The following is a 24,508-nucleotide window of genomic DNA, read 5'->3' on the forward strand; positions in this document are numbered from 1 at the left end:
CTTTGATTTATTTGTCCATCTTTTCAATTCATGCTGTCAAACGTTTGTCGTTATCATCATTTCAATTCGTAATGTAATAACCTCTAGAAGAGTGACCTTTCCATACAAAAATTGAAATTTAGGGCTTTGATAGCACAAACAATTAATTGTACTCATCGCATTTTAAATAAAGCTTAAATGTGCGCATTTTAAAGCATTATCGGTATGGGCGTTGTGGCGTGCGCCTGTAATCCAAGCTACGTGGGGGAAGTTACAAATTGATGCAGAGGTTCGAACCCTGGTCACGTCTTTCGGATGGTGACGTTAAAGGTCGGTCCCAGACGTAAATAATCATATATGATTGATACACGTCTGACAAAACTCAAATACACACACACATTATCGGTATAGGAAAAATACACTGCATGTTTTAGAAATCTATATAGCTACAATTGTCTATCTCTAGCTAGCTAGATGGATGGATATATAGAGAAATAGATAGATGGATGGATTGATGGTTGAATGGATGGATAGATAGATAGATAGATGAACCCACGATATTTCTCTAGAAAATATTTGAAGTATTTGGGATTACTTGCAAAAGTGGGGTTTGCACCAGACTACAGACTTTGCCACGTACCATCCTCTGCCCCCCGACGCTTCTGCCTGGATACACTCAGATGCGAGTGTTTTCATAATTTTCAGAAAGGTTGAATGGGGTCATATGCGCATGAAGCAACCTTAAAAGACTGAGATTAATGAGTTAAAAACAATTTGACAGTTGATCCGATACCTCAGTCTCACTTGGGAATCTCCCTCGATCCAATAACTGACCCAAAACAATAAGACGGTCGAGTTGAACTGGGTCTATAAGAATTCATGATGTAATATCTTATTGAATTACTAGATTATTTAAAAAAATCTCAACTTCAGTACGCGGGAGAACATGGTGGTATTTCTGGAGGATTTATTTCTTTATTTTATTTTTATAATCTGTTATGGATATTATGCAAAACATGTGATGGGCATACTTGGCTTACTCGACCAGAACAATTCTGATTCTGTAGGACATTACAATGAGTTTGGTATTTTAATCCTTATCATCCTTGTCAAGAACATTATTATAAACTACGAATGTCAGATTTGTTCCCAACAGCGGTGTCCCAAACTGACGGGTCATTATTTTGCGCCAAACATAACGATTTGAATGACTGATGGTGATGTGAATGTTGTTTTGAACTTTTGGTATACATGTAAACCCTCTGTGGGATTACTTTGCATGCTGTGACAGAGGTTTTCCAGAATATTCACTAGATACCTAACCTATACTGTACAATATAAACAGGCACCATATCTCACTCGGCAAACACGGGTTGTAAATAGACAGCCCGGATAGACAGTCTACATTCTTTCGCATAATTATACTGAAAAGAACTGCGGCCGGCAACAACAAAATTGATTCATTATAACATGGCTGGGAATGCTTCGTCAATACCACCTCTGGTAACCACAAAATGGTTAAGCGATGTACTACGTGAACAACAATTCTCTTCGTCGTCGTCGTCATCGTGCTCGGTTCGTGTACTTGATGCGACATGGCTAGGGATTGTGACAGAGGGTCCAGATGCTTTCCGAGTTGAGCACATTCCCGGATCTGTTCACTTTGATCTCAACCAATGCAGAGATAAATCTTCCCGCTTTTACTTTACACTTCCATCTGCCGAAGAGTTTGCAAAGTAAGTGAAGGAAACCAGTGAATATAAAAAACACATATTTTTGTCTTAAACCATATTTTTTAAAATTTATATTATAGTCTGTTGCATTTGAGTCCCGTCTACATTGATTTGATTTTCAGAGATTAATAATTTTGTAAATGGGCGGCATTGAAATAGGGTATAGATGGTAAACGTGTTATGTGGCTATAAGCCTATATACACGGGATCCAATAGAAAGCTGTGTATGTCATTTTCCACAAAACCAATGTCTTTCATCCACCACATAGTTCTATTATCAATTTATACTCTTTTTACTCATTCGGAGTACACAGTTGCTTCACGTATAAAACGCCCGACAAAGCATTAATAAATTTTTACCATATTTGCAGGTAGTCTATTCACTGATTGCTTTTCAGGGTTTTCAGTATTTACCCGATGACCTCGTTCTCTGCAGTCCTGGTTCTCTGTTCACGTGTATCGATAATTTAAGAATGAACAATAGAACAACTTCTGAATAATGAGGCATATAGTGATTTTAATTTAAAAAAAATGAAAAGACTTATACTATATGTATAGATTTAATTTACGTAGTTTATAATGGAAGATATTGGATATTGAGATTTTATTTGGTACGGATTTGACAGTATTAACCAAAAAATTACATCAAAACATTGAAGAAGATACATAACGACATATTTTTTTTGCATTCAGTGTTTTTTTTTTATTCCTTTTTTTTTAATCGCCCACAAATTTCAACGAATAAAGATGCGAAATGTGAAATATGATATTTGTTTAATGTTATGACAAAATCTCTAACGAATTTCGATTTTAATTCTTAAGAAGATCAAAATTTTCGCTCACTCAGAAGTTTTGGGAAATGTTACCCCGGTATTCCGGTGTGCCCTCTCATTTTTTGTTGGCTCATTGCGGCACTGACATAACCACAGGGGTCACATTATCATTCATAATGGATGATATCATTAATGATTTCCTTGGATGGCAGGTACGTAGGCGAGCTAGGTATCGACAACGAGACCCACGTGATCGTATACGAGAATGATCCAATATTCAGGATGATGTCGGCACCTAGGACATGGTGGATGTTCAGAACGTTTGGTCATGACAAGGTATGGAGAAGAATAAGTACAAAAGAGGAAACGGAGAGAAGGGGAAAGAGGAGGGGAGGAAAATGGAATAATAACAGTTCGGAGACCAAGTCATTTCAGTCAATAAAAACATTTGGTTTCACTAAAATTATCGGAGTTAGTGCTGGCAACTTTGTGTTTATGGAACCATGGGCGGGAATCCCAGGGGGGGGGGGGGCAGTGGGGACGCGTCCCCCTACCCCCAAAAAGTAGGGGGGGACACCGTATCACTGATGTCCCCCTATACTATTTTTGGTCTTTTATGATGGAGAAAAATACATCATCATTTAAAATCGAAATAATACATGTATTTTGGATTAAGTGACCTTACATTTTGGGTGAAAACCTTTTTGGGGGGTTAAACTGACCTTACATTTTGGGTGATAACCATTTTTTTTTGCTTGTCAAATTTTTAAGCCCCTGGTCCCCCCTACCTTTAGGGACAGATTTCCGCCTATGTATGGAACCAATCTTGTGTCTCATTAGGATCGATGTATTCTTATCTTATTTTTTTCTCTTGTGTCTTGAATTATATTTTTTAAAGAATAGTATTATACATATTATTTTATCCATTCGTTCAACGAAATCTTGAACTGTTATGAAAACCTTTCTATATTGTTCCTTTTCTATACATTTGTTCATAATTTACTCTTTCTTGAACAGTATTTCACAAGGAGTTAAGCCATGTTTCGCTTTCATCTTGGTAGAAAAATGAAAGGTCAAAATATCAGTGTGAAACAGAACGAAGTTTTGTCATCTTTTGTTCAAAGTAACTCGCGTGGTTTGAAACCCATTTAATATGGGGTTCACCAAAGGAATATGAATGCCAAAGCCAAAGTTAAACTATATATATATATTCGGTTTTTCCTTTAAAATTTACTTCCAAACCAATCAACTTTAATACCCAAAGATCTCAATACTGGACGGAGGTTTGAAACAGTGGAAGGAGGATGGTTTCGCGGTCGAGGGCGGGAGCCAGACGGTTGACCAGCGGACCTTCATGGCCAAGCCACCCAACCCACGCCTCATCAAGCATTTCGACGAGGTTTTAGATAACCAGAAGACCGAGGAGTTTAGTTTGATTGACAGCAGGTTACCAGAATGGTTCGACGGGAGTATGGATTCTATTTGGCCTGGTAAGATAATGAGAGAGGAAACAAGCTTATAATGAGCCCCAAAAAAAGAAGAAACAACAAACAAAACAGAATTGAAAGATTAACTACAATATTGAGAACAAAACTATACAAATGAGAAAAGATGAAATAGAAGAGAAAAAAATAATCATTCATGTATGTAGTCATTAAAATATTTAAGAATTTGCCCTACAATTCGAAAACAGATGAGAAGGAATAACAAAACATATACCACCCCCCCCCCGAAAGACATGCGCATAATGCCCGGGGGCCCACTTACATTGGCGAGTGGATACTATGCGCAACCAAGAAAACACGTAAAAAGGATGTCTTTTTCAAGATAGGGCACGTTACGTACGTAACGTAATAAGGGTGTCAAAAACACTGAAATAATGAAAAAAAGGTATATATTTTCACTAGGATAGCTACGTGCTTAGGGTCAAATTTGCGAGGGTGTATAAGACTAAAATGTTTTATAAAGGATCACTTTTTGCCCCAAGAGTCAACACTAATAATTTTGAAGCGCTCTGAACAGTCGTAGATTGATAAAGCGCTATATAAATGCCAATTATTATTATTACGTGTTTAGAGTATGATTTTGCGCGAGATGTGGGAGCTGCAGGGGCTGTACTAAACCCAATCAGGTAAAACCGACGACAGTGACATAATAAAAATATCGTTGTACTTGTTTAGGGGGTCAATTCAGGGAATACTTGCCAAGAGTATTGTTTTGTTTCCAATACTTGTTAAGGGTAGGGTTTCACACACTATACTTGTCAAGGGGTGCATTTTCAGAATATGGAAAATACGTGTTAAGGGTGCTTTTCGAGACCCCATGGTCGCGCATGGTATCCACTCGTCAATGGAAGTGGTCCCCCCGGGGCATTATGTTATATTGTCGAGCTATATGAAGATTTTTAACAATGTAACTTGATGCTGGGATTATCAACGGAAGACTTGGAAATAGGTAAAAGCAGAAACATTTGAAAAAAGAGATAAATTAGAAGGAAAGGGGGAGATGAGAGTGATACCTTAGATAAGTTTACCAAAATACTGGAAGTAAAATAATTCATTTTGTGGAATATTATAGCAAGTAAAACAAATCAAATAAAATTATTTAGGGCCAGAAAGACAAGGTATTATACGAACATGCACATATAGGTCCAGATCTTCGGGAAAATTGAAGAAGAAAAATAGAAAAAGTAGAAATAGAAAGAGGAGAAAACGTGAAATGCAAAACATATTTGTAAACATTAACTAAGAATAAACTTATAACTGTCATATACATATTTTATTTCATCTTCTTCTATAGACTTGCCATTGGGGTACATCCTTAAGTCGGTCAACGTTCCTTTTGGTCGATTGGTCCGTAGTGATAGCGATCGCATGGTAGCGCGGGAAGATATCCTTCAACTTTTTCAATCGGCGGGTATCGATCTCTCACGTCCTCTCGTCAGCTCATGTTTTGTCGGCATCAGCGCATGCACAGTCGCTCTCGCTGCCTACGTGGTCGGGAAGGAGGACGTTGCGATCTACGACGGATCGTGGGATGAGTTTTGCAAACGAGCACCAAAGGACTCGCATGTCATCGTTCCCGATCCTCCAAAATAAAAAAAGATAGGGGGAGTTGGGCTTAAAGAAATTGTGAACATGATAAAAATGCCGGGTTAAATTCTTCTTCAAAACCTGAAGATGAGCTGTCAATTGAAACAATTATTTTCTTTTCGCAAAAAGTACGCAATTAAATTTACCATTTCCCACACGATAGGCTTAATTGACAGTCAAAGTACTGTATAAAATGGATTAGAATAGCTTTTTATACAGTATTGATCTTGATTGATCATTTGCAATTTTCATTCACTTTTGATAACCAATTTCATTATCTTGATGACACGTGTACACAAGCCCCCCCCCCCCCCATCCAATCACTAAAAAGGACCCAAACTTAAATATTAACTATACAAGTCAATGGGTCATATTCATCATGATATGAGTTTTATGGTTATAAAAATAATATAAATATCAGAATATGACGGGCAGTTCCCCTTCCCTAAGTAATCATTGAACTCAAGATAAAACCCATATGTCTGCAAAATAATCAAAATCCAATTTCAGATATGCACAAATATCTGCTTTATTGCTTTTTCCCCTCACTTGTATATGTTCTTGAATGATTCATATCTTCTTGCCCTTCTCCCTCCAAGAAAAATTATTATTCTGAGTGTAGCCTTGATTGTTGCAACTTTTGGCATTTGAAAGGAGAGATTGACCCCAATATGATATCAGACCTCGTATTTTTTTTGTAAATATAACCTCTGAACGATCATTTTTTTTCTTGTGAGAGTACAAGAAAACTTTCATAAAGTTGACCATATACCAAATACTCTATTCATATAAAGGGTGGACATTTCACAAGGGTAATTGTTATTTTGTGTTGACCCTCATTCCAAAAAAAATCTCCTGTACACTGATAGAAAATTTATGCTTAAAATAAAAGAAGTTCCTGCAGCAGAATCTCGAGAACACCTGTAATCTTACCAGATTGCGTAATCTTACATTATATCATGTAAAATTACAGGAAATTGGTATTTGGTGTATGGAACCTTACAAATTTCCTTAAATAAAACACCCTTTTCCCCTTTTAAACAGACCTGTTCTGTTAAATTGCAGAAAACTTCCTGTTTTATGAATTTAGAGAATGATTCTGTTATTGCTTTCTGCAAAATTTTGTTTTTCTGAAAAATCAGGGTTTTTTTTAACAGTGTATTTTTGTAAACAGATTATCATTTATTGTGATTCCCCATTCAATTATATGATTGTATATTGTATTAATGTATGGGGAGGGGGTGGGGTGAAGTAAATATAAAAAAGTACATGGATGTTAAACGTCTTAGAATATGCTATTTCAAAAGCTTTTCATGACTCAATATCAATTTGAAACTAACTATACTCCCAACAACTCGATTAGAATGTGAAATACCAAGTTTGCAGACATGTGGTTTTCATATTAAAGTTCCCTTGCTCTGCTGTGCAGCTGAGAAACTACTTCTATTGTAAAAGCAAATGGTAAATGCATGGTAGAACATGGGAGTTATGAATAACACAAATATCAGTGGTAAATTACACCATGGAAATGAACATAACACTATGCACACAAAATGTATTATAACAAAGGATATTGATCACAATAGATTTCACCCTTGCATAAATTACACTGATGGTCCTCTTTGTACACCACAGGTGGCGTAGTGTTAACCCCCCTCCCCGATTTAAACAGTGTACGGTCTCTGTAGACAGGTGGGGCGCTATGGCTGCTTTGGCTGTACATTTGTAATAATAAAAAATAAGAAACAAGGTGATCTCCAGAAATACTTTATATATTTATTACTCCATAAATTCATTTGGTTTCTTTTAGTAGACATTGTGATATGCTATATGTGTGCTTTATATATACAAAATATTTACAACTTGATATTCCATTTATATTCAGTCATATCATATTCATGTAAAGTACATCATCATAGTCTTATTTATTCAAACCATAGCTATACACTTGTAATTTGTGAAATCAACAAATCCCCAAAACAATATACTTCAATATTTCAAATAAATGTGTTAAGATCCACTTCCTTATAAAACCATACTTTAGCATATAGGTCCACGATAACAGTATGACATTGATAAGTTCTCTCTCCTTTAAAACCACCCTGTTTTCTGGATAAAAGACAGGTATTCCTCTAATAAAGATAGACTACCGTATCAGATAATTTTCGTCACTTGATAAAGAGTTGCAGCGGCACTCGAAAGCTCGTTAACTTGTAAGCTAGTGAACACTTTTTGCGAGAGTAATCACAAATTTCCTAGAAAGCTAGTGAACACTTTTTGCGAGAGTGATCACAAATTTCCTTGTTGACCATAGTAGATTGCAAGACAAAACAAATGAATGCCCTCTAGCGATTAAACATATGTTGTTGTAAATAAAACAGATATATTATTTGAAGGCCAGTTTCATTTTGAGTTTGTGAGCTGATGCAACATACTATTAATTACCACATTGTTTATTTGAACAAGACATGTATTACCAGTTGTTACATACATGTCATAGCTGGTTTGTGTTGCAGATTTCAAGTAAAAATTAATGGTTAATGAGGTAAAAAGTTGTTCATCATTAAAATCAATAAAAATTGTGCCTAAATCAGTTAGGCCTGACCTCCAGTATCTCCTATAAATGCTTTCATAAATTGAACAGCGACTAAGTCTGAAGTTAGCAGTCAAGTTTGTAAAGTTAGGCAGCTGATAATAATACTGGCTTTTAACTTCAACTTTATAGGCCCGAGTCACAAATATTCAGAGTCAAAATGTAAACATTCATCTATCCCATATTCTCCAAATAGCAAAAGAAAGATAATGTACATATAATTTAAATGTTATACAAAATCACACAAAATCAAATAACTAAAAGAAAGATAATTTCACAGCAATGACCCATACTCCCTTCACAGGCAAAACAAGAATATTCTCATAAGATTCTGTAAAGAATATAATACTTAAAGTATAGTTAGATTTAAAGATATTTATTGATTAACAAATAAACAATGGCATTAAACCCCTCCTTTTTTCTTCAAAGATACTTTAAACTGAAAATGACACAGAGTTATATTAAACAGCTACAATAAAAAAATCTACTCCGGATACTTTAACTTTAAAGAACAAATTCAGAACGTTAAATGTAAAAGTAATATCAAACATTTCATAAATAATTTAAAAGAAATTAAATCAAATGGCCGAAACACAAAACTCTCATATATGTCCTGAAAAATTATCTTCTCCAAAATAATTTGATAGCATTTTTATGTGGTATTTGTTTACGATTGGATAATAAGGAGGTTTTTTTTTTGTGAAGCATAATTTGATTTGCACCAAAGTAAGGCATGAATGCAAGGAGTAAATCCAGATGTCCATGAAGTCATAATCCTACAAGAGTTGCAGTAAATATGGTAAAGCTCATTGCAAAATGTATTTTTTGCATGACCTAACATGATAATTGCTTAATAAACACCATTTAGTATTCATTCCTATGTTAAACAAATCTATTGAAAATGTATGCAATGGCATTTACTGTAACTATGTGATTATGACTTCACGGACATCTAACATTATTCATGCTGTACTTTGGCAAAAATTTGAATTTCACACCACAACAAGCAATACCTCCTAATTATCGAAGTGTATACATATACCACATAAAAATGGTATCAAATTATGTTGGAGAAGGTACTCTTTCAGGACACATATGAGAGTTTGTGTTTAAGTCACATTTTTTTCATTAAATTTGTGATTTTACCGGTAAAATTTTTTTTCTGACTCACACTGTAGTTTCTGCAGACAAAACAATGGAAATCAGAAAAGTTGTTTTCATATTCTAAATGTTGCCAAAACTGAAGGACATGCTTTCCAAAAATATCAAATTGCTGTTTAAAATCTGAGCTGTTTTATGGGTCATACTTGTCTTTATCCTCCATTTTTATCCCTTAACATGTTGATAATTGATTTTTATACTTTTTTGTAATTGCAATAAATAATCAGCCACAAATTTTCCTCAATGTGCATCTTAATCTGTACCTATCATGTAACATTATTAAAATCATCCTCGTTATTCTCATATTCTGACATCCATTTTATTTTTTTACAAAGAACAAAAAGGTGATAATTGAAAAAAATAAGTTTGATGTTGGGGGAAAAACAACATTCTTATATACATATACCTATCTTTGTATGTGTTATTGCTTAAAATAATATACAATGCGCTTTAGTATGTGGTTATACTCATAAAAATAAAAGCAAATATAATATCTTTATAACTCCTTGCCTTTTGGAGGATCTTGTAATAATGTCTTAAGATGAAACATAATACTTTTCAAATTATCATCCAATAGTTGAGGTAACAACAGGTATAACAAAGTTAAATGTGAATCACAGAAATAAAAAGTTTACATTTGGCCATTACCTGTTTTACATCTAATTGATAATGATCACTGAGCCAATGACTGATGAAATAAATTCCTTCAGGTTACTTTTATAAACACTTTAACTATAGGAAATCTTTGATAAAAATATGTTTACACGCCGTGAATTCAATTACATTGCACATGCACTGTATTTCATGTTGAAAACATTGGTCTTCATGTCTTCTTTCACTCTCGACTGTATACACTCTCATTTCAAATTCTCCATTGGAAATGAATAAACACAAGATGTGAATTCCAGAGATAATTCCATGGCATAACAAATCCTAATATGTAACTGCATTATTTTTATATCATACTTCAGGCATCACAACAATTTCTCATGTGATTTACCACCTGTCTAACTTGTTGGAGGAAAAACAAAACTTTTGACCAATCAGATGCATATATTCCATTGAACCAGGGGAATCCCCTTGTGCTAGTCTTTCACTTCAAGCATGTTGCTACAAAGTAATAGCATTCGTAAAGTATGGAAATCAGGTAAAAAGATGTGAAAATAATTGTGCACCACTCTATTTTAGTACTATAATCATAATAATATAAAACATTATCATTGTTTTTATTTTATCATTACTATAATTATTTTCGTTATTGTTATTGTTATTTTTTATTATTATTATGATGATGATTATTATTATAATTATTATCATCATTGTTTTTTAGGGGTGGACCACTTACTTTATGGACCACTCAACTCTATATTAATATATTAGAGGAAAATAGTTTAAAAGCAGAATGAAATAGTTATGCATATGAGGAATATTGACGAGGGCGGAGGTTAAAAGAAACAAATTTTGTTACTTTGACACCAAACAGAAAAATCATTAAATGGTAGCTTCGTAAATCCCTTTCATAATATAATTTTCTACTCTTCTTGGTCTTAAATCAATCTAGATCTTCTTTCATTTACTCAAACATCATGAGAGTACCGGTACTCTTTCACTGCAAGTCATTTTACAAAGCAACATATATCAATATATACTATTTCCTTTCACAATATACAAAAAATATTTGTTTTGCTTACAGTATAATCATTTTCAAACTTAATGTTTTATACATATGCTTTCATGCCTTTTATCAAAGCCATTTTTTGTCTCAATTTAAAAATGTATTATCAACAAGGTGTATAAAATCTTAAGAAGAAGAAGAAAATACTTTATCCATATACTTTATATATGTTATTAATCTAGTAACATGTCAACCAATAATATTTATAAGACTACAATTCAGAAAGAATACAAGGAAAGAAAGCAAAGAATTGCACAATTAATATAACATTTGGAGCATCTTGGTAGATGTTTCATAAAAATGTTCCTAAGTTATGCACAGCTTTCTTTTAATGGTTTACACTTACACCAACTCAACTGATGACACTCTCTTGGGTGCTAAATTTACACTGACACTAACACCACTGATAACACTTTCTTGGGTGCTAAATTTACTCTAACACCACTGATTACACTTTCGTGGGTGCTAAATCACTTCAATCACTTTGATTCATATTAGCTTAAGCTGAATCTGACCTTTATAGATTAAAATGGTTAACAACCATCTAAATGGAAAATTGATCAGTTTACAAATTTTGATTAGGGTTACAAGAAATGCACTCCAAATATGCTTAAACCAGGAAAATTTGGTGTATATTCATTTAGTATAAGAAAGGGTCATGAGTTGTGCGTAAAGTTGTGTATAACATGATCAGCTCTATGAAACACTCCCCAGGTCACCTCACCATACACCTGTATTACCAATTTGAAAGTGAACATTACACCCCTTAGATACTAGAAATAAGTAGTATGATTAAAACACACTGAAAGAATACTATGCTATTTAATTTGAGAAATATTCTCTAAATTAATAACTTTGAGAATGTAACAACAAAATATACAGTGCCAAACATATTTAAATATGATTGTGACAAGTGCTAATATTGCAGCAATTCGTACATGGTCAACAATAGTGCAAACTTACATGTACCCTGACATAAATACAAACACATTAAACAGAATAAAGGATTCAAGATTAAGCATTAAAAGTAGACTTTTGTCAGTGACTTGCAGACCTTGATCACGTACCTTGTTACAAAGCCAATGAATATTGGTCAGAGTGTTTATAAGACAGTGAAATAAATTACCCCATCTATAGTTATGCTAAATTTATTAGCGTTCTACTCTTGAGAGTCCCTACCCCCAAAACGAAAGTTTCTTGCTTTTTTTTTATATCTCCTGAATTTTGCAAATATATGCAACTGAGCTTTTTGTGCCAAGAGCTTTATCTGAATCGTACATGACCTGTAAACACTGGTGTAGGACTAAGTATGGTATTCAAGTACTATCCAAAAACCATTTCAATGTCAATGCCTACATATTGCAATCGGTCATGACGATTGTTTATGCCCCTTACGCAAAATGGTCTGCGAACACTTGTGACCTTTTGGTTGCATGACAGGCTGCAACAGGCATCAGAATGGCTTTCATAAATGCAACAGCAGTCGTACAAAAAAAAGTGACCAGTAAGTCGCAATTACCCACATACATATAGCGCTCATGCGAATGGCACTGCGTTCACAAGTGAGTGTTGCATGAGTGATTACAAGTGGTTTTACACCAATCTCAAAACTCAATACCGGTAGTTGCACTACTGATTGCATAGTCATGACAGTCGACTTGAGGCAATGCGATCACTTGTACAATTGCATGAAACCGGTGGGACTGGTCTTAATGGTTGTAGAAGCCAATGCGAGTGAATCAATCGTACTTGATTGCTCTTTTAATTTGACCATGTTCAAAGTTCTGGGCCTCATCTTACAAAGGGTTACGATTGAACCAATCAACCGTAACTCTATAGAAATCCATCTATGTCATAATTTTTTCTACGAAAACTTTGCACAATGTATGCAAAGAGAAGCACAGTGAATTTTCAAGAAAACAATTAATGCATGAATATACATCATAGCTAGAAAATACTTTGAACAAACATACATAAAAAATTTTGACGTTGCTGGCCGTCGATAATTGTGATGGATCAGATCAATCGCAACTCTTTGTAAGACCAGTCACAAACACCTCAGGTTCATGCAATCGCCTACGACTGCGAGTGCTTGCAAGACACCAAGCAATCAATCGTGCAACACCAAGAAAAAACAGCTGTAGATGGTGGTAAACTGATCAGGGATCTATTGTGAAAGGGCCTTTAGGAGCAAATTTGACATAGAAATTTCTTTCTTGTTTATGACCACTTTATTTTTTACAGGTGATAATAATGGAGATTTAATGTATATAGTGCTATCTATCTAGATATAAATTTATTCCTTATTATTACCATGGCTTTAGCTGCCACTTCCAGTGCTCAGTGCATTGAAGCAAATAATCCTGCCAGGTATCTATTTGCCTCACATGGGGTGAATGCAGCACATGAGATTTCCTGAACATGTAATATTATGTAATCTGATAAATATTGATGCATGAGAAAAGAAACAACAAGCAAAAGCATTACATTGTGATACACCCTCATATTTGACATTGATCATAAAATCCCCAAATACTGCAATCTTCAAAATAAACATGACACCATATTCAAACAGATCTTTCTCATCAGCTGTATCTATTAATTTCTCTGGAAAACATTTCTTCGATTCAGTACACAACCTTCCCCCACTCTAATATGTGCATAGCACAATTTCTGAACTTGTTGAAAAGATTTTTAACTTGAAATTTCAACTTCTGTGCTCAGTCTACTCTCATAACATGTTCAAGACTTCAACTCAACATGTTGATATTCATACATTTCTCTGGAAAAATATCTTTATTTCAATTGATAATAATCACCATACTCTATTACTCTGTACACAGAGTAATCTCATATGGAAAGATTTCAACTCAAAATCTTTCAACATGAATATTTCTCTGGTAGGAATTTCTCCTACAATATAGCCGTCATTTTGTAATATGCATCTTCCTTCTACGTTACTTTGTGCACAGTGCAATCTCTTAATATTGGTAATGTCCTTTATAAAACTGGAAGTAGAGTCCTGTCATCTCTACTGTCATCATGATCCTCCTTGAGCGAGATCGCTTTGATCCTCGACAGCATCGGCGAATTCATCATCGTCTCCGGCATCGGTGGAGTCTCTACTCGACGTTCTCTCGAGACCCTGGTGCACCTTTCTGTTCGTTTCCGCTTGGAGGCGCTGTTCATACTTCCTCACGTCTTCTTCGGTCATGTCTGAAAGGAAGGATAATTCATCAGAGCAACAAAGAGCAGTTAAATCATCAAACAAATCAATCGAGGTGTGCTTAAAGGGATACTCCGAGCTGAAAATATTTATATCTAGATAAATAGAGTAAAATTCAGAGCAAAATGCTGAAAATTTCATCAAAATCGGATAACAAACAAATAACAAATAAGTTATTGAATTTTAAAGATTTGCATTATTCCGGTAAAACAGTTCTAGGCATTTCTTCATGAATATTCATTAGGTGGGCTGATGATGAAACATCCCCACTTTCCTTTTTCTTATGTTATTACCTGAAATCATAATTGTTTCATTTTTTCATAAATGTGTAAATGATGTGTCTCCTTTATGATGAAATAAGTTGTAGCAATAAATAACTAATGCACCAGTTGTCAATCCAGTTGTTTTAGTTCTTGGTAGAAAATTCATGAATGAACCTAATTTCATATACTAAAATACAAAAGAACAAGTGGGAATATGACATCAGCCCACTTAATGAATATTCATGAAGACATGCCTAGAACTGTTTCACCGGTATAATGCAAATCTTTAAAATTCAATAACTTCGTTATTTGTTATCCGATTTTGATCAAATTTTCAGCATTTTGCTTTGTGAATTTTCATCTATTTATTGAGATATGAATATTGTCAACCTGGAGCATCCCTTTAATGGAGTTAACGCTTTATATTTGTTTGTTTGGTTGTTTTTTAATTCAGCTGTTGCTGATAATTTTGGTACCAAAATCTTATAATGACCCCAAACAAAGACAAAATGTATCTGTTTGTCAACACTTATGTACAATGACTTGCCAAGAAATATGGGTGGTGTTTAATAAAACTGTTAATCATAACTTTACATATAGGTGCTACTCTTACTCCACATCACCAGACTTATCTGTTTAAACATAGGAAGAATTCCCCTTTTCAAACATATCATAAATTTTGAATTCAGATGCTTACCAATTCATTGAATTTCAATCTTTAAATATAAGATTTCAAATTAAGTCAGTTGGAATGAATACGAGAATCTGATTAGGCTTCAAAGGGCATTTCACAAATTATGAGTGAAGTCGTGCATAACTTCTGCACAGCTTTATGAAATGTAATCTTTCCCAGACAGGAAGGCAACCATTAGAAGAATTAAGGGTTCAACTTCACAAAGTGTGACAAATGAGTTCTTGATTTTGACTTCACAATTAAGCAGGGTGATATATAGTACCAAAGTCTTATCAATGGCGTAGATTAAAGCAGCGAAACTATTGTTTGATTTACTCTGGCGACAATTGCTCCACTTTAACCCCTACAGAGCTGGGTTATTTGGACCCCTCGGCCTTCAATCGTGCGAGCGTCGCCAGTGGTAGTGTGCGCTAAAATATATAAGGATGTATGGTTATTTTTTTTGAAATAATAAGATATTTCATTAAATGAATTAATTATGCTAATTTAGGCATGAAATTAAACATTTGCTCTAATCAACTATCAAACGGCACCAAAACTGCTATTTCTTCATTCACAGACTCTTTGTAGGATCCTGATCAAATGTACTTAAAAAAAATTTGGTATCGCAATTTTTTTCTTATGTATTTTGTTTTTTAAATTTCTTATGTATTTCTATGTTTTTTATTGTTTTGTCAATAGAAATTGTTGCAGACTCAATGCTGATCATTTACAAGACAAAATTAATTAAGTTTAATCAGTAAAAGTAGGAATAATGATACATTTATCAATTTTGGCTAAGTACACAATTTGCATTGGATTTGTACATGAATTCACGTTTTTGAGCAGTTTTGGGTCTGACATGCACTAACATAATGCCCAGGGGGGGGGGGGGGGGGGCCACTTACATTGACGAGTGGATACCATGCGCGACCAAAAAAACACGTAAAAAGGATGTCTTTTTCAAGATAGGGCACGTTACGTACGTAACGTAATAAGGGTGTAAAAAACACTAAAATAATGAAAAAAGGGTATCTATTTCGCGAGGAAAGCTACGTGTTTAGGGTCAAATTTGCAAAGGTATAAAAAATCGAGACTAAAATGTTTTATAACGGATGTACTTTTTGCCCCAAGAACCAACACTACGTGTTAAGAGTACGATTTGCGCAATCGTGGGGCTGTACTAAACCCAATGATGTATGTAAAGGTAAAACCGACGTCCGTTACATAACAGTTGAAATATCGCCGTACTTGTTTAGGGGTTCAATTCAGGGAATACTTGCCAATTATCGTTTTGTTTCCAATACTGGTTAAGGGTAGGGTTTAACACGCCAAAACTTGTTAAGGGGGCATTTTTAGAATATGGAAAATACGTGTTTAGGGTGCTTTTTGAGATCTCATGGTCACGCATGGTATCCACTCGTCAATGGAAGTGGCCCCCTCCGGACATAATGTTGCGTAATTTCGTAACATCGTAACCGGGCATCGCAAATTTGGTCTCAAAAGTTGTGCGAGATTTAAAAGTAAAAAGTCACGGTTGAAAAATTTTGCGTGGCGGATTTATCGTGAAAAATTTAGAATCTGCCCCCCCCCTCAGGCCTTTTAGGGTTAAATTCCACACACTAATCGAAAGTCTAACTAACCCTGGATTCAACATCCTATACTAAACCTAACTATAAACCTTACATAGAACCCTGTTGCAACCCTATATCGTAGAAGAAATAAAGCCAGGAACAATTTGTCACAGAAGCAAATATTGTGTCACATATTATTCGGGGAGGGGGGGGGATGAACTGTTGCGTCATCCTTCCACTTGAATAGTACGGCGTCATGTATAACGCCCATGAGTTGTAATGACTATCAACTGTTTTAGTATAAAACTAATCCATGCTTACTACGCTTATCATGGAGATCATAAAACTGGTAAGCTTATTGTTTCTTAGCTATGTATATTTCCATGAGTAACTACCTACAGCCTTTATGTTCAAGATATGTAGCAAAGAAATGACAATGTAGAAGAGTCAGTGAAGCAAAGGAAGAGTAGAAAGCTGCAATGTATAAACAAATCATGATGTATATACCCCCCTCTACTGTTGATTGACATGCCAATCCCCAAAGTTGGCAACAGGCATGCATAAGGCAATGCATTAGCAATTTTCAACTTTAGCAAGTTAACCAGTTGTTGTATTCATGATTTTGGTTGTGTTTTCATGGCCAGAAATAAACATAGTTTTTAAATTATACTGAAAGGAAATTTGGGTCACCTAATTAGTGAAATCAAAGCGAAGTTCAATCCTGTTACGAAATTTGCTTATGCAGTATGGATTTGGTGCAGTGAAAATATCATCAAGTTGTATAAGTTTCAAATGTACCAAATTTCTTCAATGCGAAATTTTTAGAATATGTTTAGTTATATCATTACTGCTGCTATTCCTATCCCTGGAAGAGCCAGGTGTCCTATCGATTGACTCCAATGTACCCTATCCTTGGACTTGAACAATACTGTGCCCTCTTAAAGTCTTCTAAAGCGTCGTGGCCCAGTGGATTAGTCTCCGGACTTTGAAACAGAGGGTCATGGGTTCAAATCCAAGCCATGGCGTAATTTCCTTCAGCAAAGAATTCATCTAGTGTGCTGCACTCGACCCAGGTGAGGTTAATGGGTACCGGCAGGAATTCCTAAAAAAAAGCTGTATGCACCTGAATAGGTAGCCTAGCTTAGCTGGGTTATAATAATAGCAGGGCCCGCTGGGAGCTGGGTAAATATACTGTTATTATTATTATTATTATCATTATTATTATCATTATTATTATTCATCATTGTGCTGTAATATGGAAATGTGCTCTAAAGACCTTGCCCTAAAAATATTGAAAAGTGAAGCCTGCATCAGGAAGAACTTTCCCTTCAGATATTTTGGAAAGAAGTTTGTGATAATCAGGCCACATATAAATAAAACAATGCAATGAGTTAAGGGGAATTTTGCAGGTTGTGTAATACTTTGTGTGAAATGAACTTACCATACCACTCATCAATCCATGAAAAAGCTTGTCTGTGACCCAGTAATAGGATGTCTTGTATTGCCTATTAAAATGGAGAAATGATAAATAAAGAGAGTATAATTTATAATATCATATCCAAGTTGAGTACTGTAAAGTCTGTTTTAGAGGCAATCTCCATATACCAGTCATCTGCCTAAAGTGACTATTTACACCACAATTGCAACCAAGGCATGTGTATAAAAAAGCAGTCACTTGTCTTTCATAGTGACCACAATAAACTGGTGAATTCCCACGGAAGAATAAACATGTATTTTGGGGCTTCCTGCCTATAGTGACCTATGATTCTCGTGGAGACATAATACATGTATACATCTGTCTGCAGTAGCCACTCATCCACTTCCTTTGAGCTGTCACTGTCGACATGTTTCCTGTCATTACCATAATCAGCAAATGTTATGCAATTGGTGCCCAGTGTCTCATACTGTGAAGGGTACAAGATCTTCTTACAGGTATTTGCCAAACATGACTGTCATAGAAAACATCTAATTACTGTAAACTTTAGCAAAATTACAAAAAATGAGCAATATACATCTTCACAAAGACAATAATACAAGTTCCAACATGCGCTTATCTGTGTTGGTAATCTTCAGTATGCTGGCTTTTGAGCGCAAATTTCATGATATCACAAAGTTTAATTTGCATATTTACTACTAGCTCTCTGCATATTGTTAAAATTAATCTTTGAATTTAAAGATTATAGCAAGAAATTATTGTTTGCTGCAACTACACAAGTCTTGCTTTAACTTCATTATGTTAGTGGCATATATGTATGCAGTAGATCTATAGTGGTATGAACGTCAGCATTTCATGCCCTGGATAATAATACTAACTGGATCAAGAGCTTTCACATATTTCCATATCTATCAAGCCACATGTTTTAAGCTGGTGGTATCAAGTTTTAATGAAGCCAGAAATATAACTCCCGTTGAATATCAATCAGACTGAAGGATAAAAAAAAAAGAGCTGATCAAAAGAATTTGAAGTCATGATAACACCTATATTCCTGGAAGTGTTTAAAAAAGGGTCAACTCTTGAGATGCTTAATTTGTCAATAGCATCATATAACACACAATACTTTAACAGACTTTATTCATTATAATTTTCCCACCTTGGTTAAGAACACCTGAATGGTAAATATCTCCAATGAAAGCTGATATATTACTCTGATGAAAAAATTATCTATACACTAATGGAGCTGGCAACAATAACTCCATAAAAAGTATGATGTTACATCAACTAAGGATATGGGACTGCATGGTATGGAAATATAACAGTGAATGATTTTAAATGTATTTGTATCTTCAATCATGCAAAATGAAAAAAAAATATTCAGAAACTTCAAATTGAATCATCAAGATTTCTGTATACAGATGAAAATATCCCTTTACTTTTTATCAGCAATACTCCATCATTCATTTCTTTTTGGTTAGATAGGGTACTACAGTGTTCCTAGATTGTATGCACATTAAATGGATGGTTAAAGAGCAAGCATGATGACGTGACAAAATGGCAGAGAAGGAGATCAAGCTTTCTGACAAAACACCTCTGCAAATCATTTCCATAATGAAGGTATCAGCATTGTAATGATGGTTTAGCTCTAATGACTCCCTAAGGCTATAATGACATGTTACTTTTCATTAGTGAGAAGATCTCAAAGACTTTGTTGGATATAATGCTACTAGTAGTAATCCTGTGGATATAGGTGGGTGCATAATAGGTCTTTTATGATATTCTCTCTTTGTAAAGTTCAAAGAGTGGGATGTTGAGAAGAAAAAAATTAATACTTTAACAAAAAAAAAGGAAACACAATTTCAATTAGGAAATAGACCAGGGGGTGTTTCACAAACTTGTTTGTAAGTTAAGGGCGACTTTAAGAACGACAGGTGAACCTTTCTTACATTCTAAACCATCACCAATCAACATTTTGGTGTATACCATTTACCACAAGTCAACATCAATGAAAATTTGGTGTACAGGTATCATTTACCACAACACAGGATCACTTGTCGTTCTTAAAGTCGCTCCTAACTTGTGAACAGCTTTATAAAACACCCACCAGAAACAATACAATGAGGTTATTCATGACAACTAACAACCTTCACATGTTTCACAGAGATGAACTTTATACCTCCAGTATCTGTGTGCATATGCTATCTCATGCATATTCTCAAGGGTAGACAAATAGTATCCATCTCCTGAAATTATCTAATCAATGCAGTGATTCATACTGTAAGCCAATTCAACTCTACACCATGACTGTAAACAGAAATAAATTCTTAGTGGGCCAAAAAATTGCAAAAAAAAAAATTTGTGAAATGGTAAATTTGGGAGAAAAGGCGTATTGGGAGGGGGGGGGGGTGGGAGAGTCCCCTCCCTCTCCTGCTACGTGTACCCTACATGTATACGAAACACTTGCTGGTGTTTTCATGTAAACAATGGCATACATACCTTATGTACAAAGCTTTCCACTTTCGTCTGTAGACCCCAAAGCTCAAACTTGACCCGTACCAATTTGTAGGAACACATAATAGGATTACTTGTCTCCTGTGGGATTCAGATTGGTGACAAAAATGAGATTAGAATTATATTAAAATGTGGAATCCACTCTGATATCTCATGGCAAAAGGAAACAAGTGACAAAAAATAATCTTAATAATAACAAAAAACATTTGTCTGATGCTGTCTATCTAAAAATATTTTATTCCCAGGTACAAAAAATAGAAAGAATATTAAAGAGGAGTCGGATGAGTGTTGTAGTACATGTTGAACTGTTAAAAAGATACCAAACTTGATCAGATTTGGAGGTCTCTAATGATTATATAATTCTCAAAGATAATGGCAAATTATTCCAAGAGAGAAAGTGCGAAGGCAGAGAAAGTATTTTTTCAAAAGCCTTTGATTTTTTTAGAACACAATGATTTAAGAATATACACTGGTGTATAAGGCATGAGAAGATCTTGGGAATATTTGTTGGATAAACCTTTTACAACTTCTATGCTGAAACAATTTTCAAATCCATGTGCTTGTGAATTGAAAACCGATAAAGCCTTTATGCCCTGCCCAATATAGCTAGCAGCAGGGGCATTTGTGTATACAATTTAGTACATAAGAAGGGTGTGAAATAGGAACATATCAAGAATTCAAAATTGCTCATAAGCAACCATCTTGCTCAACCTATTGCATGAAAATGACAAAATAATGCATAGTCAAAGATTTAATTGACTATAAAATAACATAGGAGGATTTAAGCTCATATCCAGTGTTTGCAGCAGTAAGAATAATGCTCTGAATCTGAATAAATATAGAGTCAAATTATCTGCCATGGATATAAGATAAGAGTTCGAGATCATCTGACATTCAACTCATATGATTTCAGTGAGTCTTCTTTTTTTTAAAATTAGAGCACTTTTTAACCTTCTCAGTGCAGCTTGATTATAATTTGCAAACGTTTCTCAACATTTTCATTGTATAATGGAAAATTTTATTGCTTAAAACGATGGAAATTGAATTATATAACATGATGATAATGATAGAATGACAGAAAAGTATCAATCCAGAAAGAACTATCAATGTAAAGATTTTGTGCACAGCAGATACTATGTACAGAGAGTTTGCAAATTCCTCATCAAATTTGACCAAGCTATAATTCAATACTGAGGCCTTCTGTACATTTATTCTAACTCCCTCAGTTTGTCTGTTCACAATATGAAATGGAATTTCTATTGAAGGGAATAAAAAATTAAAATCAGAAATATATTTAGTCCAACTCACCCTCCAATCCTTTTGTAAATGACCCCTCCCAGTCTTTTTTGACTTGAACTTTGTAGGATCCTGAAAAAAGGACAAGTACGAATATGTCGATGGGTTATATAAAATACATCTTAAATTAGGTTAACAACTGGAACCAGGTGTGACCAATTGAAATTAGATGAGATTTCCAGTTGACAAATTTCAAACTTAGTACAGTATATTATGTGTATCTAATTGCATTTGTTTCTGGGCTTTGATTTTATATGCATATGTGTAGTTATCTAAATTATATTTGAACTAAGTTTAAATCAATTCAATAGCTTTATTTTTATAAATTATGTTTATGTAAAAGAAAATAATTTAGCATTATGCTTGGCATAAGAATTTTTCTTCAGTTGCATTTGATTCAAATAGCATCTCTTTACCATACCCCAGCCCGTTTGACCCCTTTTTTATAGGGGAGTTGGCTTGGCAGTATCCTGGGCGTAAGTAAATACTTTAGCAAGTCATCAAGTAAAGCATACTGATGTCATAATGATATCACAATGATTATTGAACTTAATTAAAATGTGTTTTATCAATTGTATACAGGTAGTACACATTATCATTTTCTGAAATATCAAGAATGACACATTCTTATTACCTCATTTTCCTTGTAATACTTTTCTGGAACATTGTTGTATGCTATATCAACATGGACAACTTCTCTTTCACTTAATTCTGTATCTGAAAGACTAAGGCACTGGAGAAAGAAAATAATGGAGAATAAAAGTAAATGATAATTTATATATAAATTTACATTCATCAGGTAGATAGCCCTTTATGAAGGGCTGGTTTTCAAAGTACCCCAGGCATAAATATAGACATAAAACAAGTGTGACAAAAATAAGGATGGAAAATGTAACCCCTAAAATATCATGAGGTGAAATGATAGAGAACAGTAAAATGTAATGTTAATCACCTAGGGTAAAGTGAAATAACTGAAAACCCCTTTTCTTAATTATTTTTATCATCTTAGCAATATATATGTACTCTTAAAATTTTGATTTGAAAATAATTAAGTTGTAAAAAAAAAAAATTCAACCTCCATTAAACCTGGTATTTTCTGATGAGGGTCAACTTCCTGCTCGGAAAACAAGGTATTTTCTTTTATCAGGTATATTCAAATCAAGTGAGTATGAAAGTATCGATTGTAAATGAGATTCAAAGGGTGAGAAGTGTTGAATAATCACTAAAGCAGAAGGAGGTAACCTTATACTAGTAACCTCCATCCTTAGGCATGCATTTCTCAGGAAATGACAATATCATATAATATCTATGAGTGGACCTCGGAGAAAGTGTGTCAATACTTATCATCATGCAAATACATGATTCTAACGGTCAAACCTCCAAAAATATGGGGGATGTTAAAAACAGCAACTTCAGTTGAGTTGATGATTCAGCATTGAAGATAATGAATGATCTACTTGCAGCAATGTTGTTTCTAACGTGATTCAATGAAAATGACACCCTAATGAGGTGGTGAAAGAAAATAATTGCAATTAATTGCAAATTTCCTTGCAAGCATACAATTGATAGATCCTTTCTAACTAATGCAAATCAATTTGAACTTTTTGTTTCAAAAAGTAGACCAAGAATATTGAGTGAAAGTTTGCAATTAAAATTGTAAGACTTATGATTGAATTTGGGACCTAAAATTGACTTGCAATTGATTGGAAGGTTCTTAAAACGCTCCATAAGTCATGTAAGCGTAATCTGAAAGCACACTCAAGTTGTTTTTTTTCTGAGCAACATTAAAACCATGTGCCCACGTGTTTGCCTGTGTCACTGATTATCAGTGCATTTGGTTTTCAGTTAAATTTTGTCTGTTGTATACTTGTATATTCATTAGTGCATTTGCATTGCATTACGATAGGAATAATTAAGAAAAAGGTTTTATCAAAGGTGTCAAGACTACATTATGTATAAGATGCTACTACATGATAATACCATTAATTAAGAAATCATCTACATGTATACTCTACTACTGAACCCATTGGTAAACAGTGAACTTAATATCTACTGTAGATCATTATATTGGGGAATACAGGATCTCAAGAGAGGGGGGGGGGGGGGGGGGTGGGGGTGCATATTCGTTTTCCACTTTTGTTTCAATCTAATTGGGTCTGAATGGGTTACATGTATGCGTTCTTCCACTGTCAAATTTCCATAATGATTTAATTATTAAATATATGCCAACAATTTACATTAAAATACCCTATTGTTTACAAGGAAGAGGGACCCTGGTTTAACTAGGCTGAAATCCAAATGGTGATCTTTTGCATTCATTGATATTTTCTTACTTTTATAAAACTATGTGGATTTCTTTCTTGTTTATTTTCACGGATTGATTCCAATTCAACCCATTGCATTTTAAAATCTTGTAATTAATATTGGACATATGTTGGTATAACAAGATATCATTTGGATAGATCATTAAACTCAAGCTCAGACACAAATCCAGACATTTACTGGTCATTATTCACAGCCAAAA

General features: G+C 34.3%; 2 protein-coding genes across 2 annotated transcripts; one reads left to right on the top strand and one right to left on the bottom strand.

Annotated features, from left to right (window-relative positions):
• The first annotated feature begins 1,084 nt into the window (after positions 1 to 1,084).
• LOC129270020 (thiosulfate sulfurtransferase-like) lies at positions 1,085 to 7,972 on the top strand. The gene is made up of 4 exons (XM_054907450.2): positions 1,085 to 1,715; positions 2,698 to 2,821; positions 3,750 to 3,975; positions 5,285 to 7,972. The coding sequence occupies exons 1-4, from the start codon at positions 1,450 to 1,452 to the stop codon at positions 5,581 to 5,583; spliced, it is 915 nt and encodes a 304-aa protein (XP_054763425.2). The 5' UTR covers positions 1,085 to 1,449; the 3' UTR covers positions 5,584 to 7,972.
• A 2,644-nt stretch (positions 7,973 to 10,616) lies between these two features.
• LOC129270380 (cytoplasmic phosphatidylinositol transfer protein 1-like) lies at positions 10,617 to 23,246 on the bottom strand. Its single transcript, XM_064106069.1, has 6 exons — positions 23,241 to 23,246; positions 22,619 to 22,717; positions 21,997 to 22,056; positions 20,674 to 20,769; positions 18,184 to 18,247; positions 10,617 to 14,222 (listed from the first exon to the last, which is right to left on the bottom strand). The coding sequence occupies exons 1-6, from the start codon at positions 23,244 to 23,246 to the stop codon at positions 14,047 to 14,049; spliced, it is 501 nt and encodes a 166-aa protein (XP_063962139.1). The 3' UTR covers positions 10,617 to 14,046.
• Positions 23,247 to 24,508: the final 1,262 nt, after the last annotated feature.

This window comes from Lytechinus pictus, chromosome 10 (assembly GCF_037042905.1).
Source record: "Lytechinus pictus isolate F3 Inbred chromosome 10, Lp3.0, whole genome shotgun sequence".
Lineage (NCBI taxonomy): Eukaryota > Metazoa > Echinodermata > Echinoidea > Temnopleuroida > Toxopneustidae > Lytechinus > Lytechinus pictus.

Excerpts from the sequence above, each read along its gene's own strand:
- LOC129270020 (XM_054907450.2), top strand. The coding sequence starts at position 1,450 with ATGGCTGGGAATGCTTCGTCAATACCACCTCTGGTAACCACAAAATGG. Across the intron at positions 1,716-2,697 it reads TCTGCCGAAGAGTTTGCAAA|GTACGTAGGCGAGCTAGGTA; the intron begins GTAAGTGAAGGA and ends CTTGGATGGCAG. Across the intron at positions 2,822-3,749 it reads GAACGTTTGGTCATGACAAG|ATCTCAATACTGGACGGAGG; the intron begins GTATGGAGAAGA and ends TAATACCCAAAG.
- LOC129270380 (XM_064106069.1), bottom strand. Across the intron at positions 22,057-22,618 it reads AGTATTACAAGGAAAATGAG|GATCCTACAAAGTTCAAGTC; the intron begins GTAATAAGAATG and ends TCCTTTTTTCAG. Across the intron at positions 18,248-20,673 it reads TGGAAAGCTTTGTACATAAG|GCAATACAAGACATCCTATT; the intron begins GTATGTATGCCA and ends CCATTTTAATAG.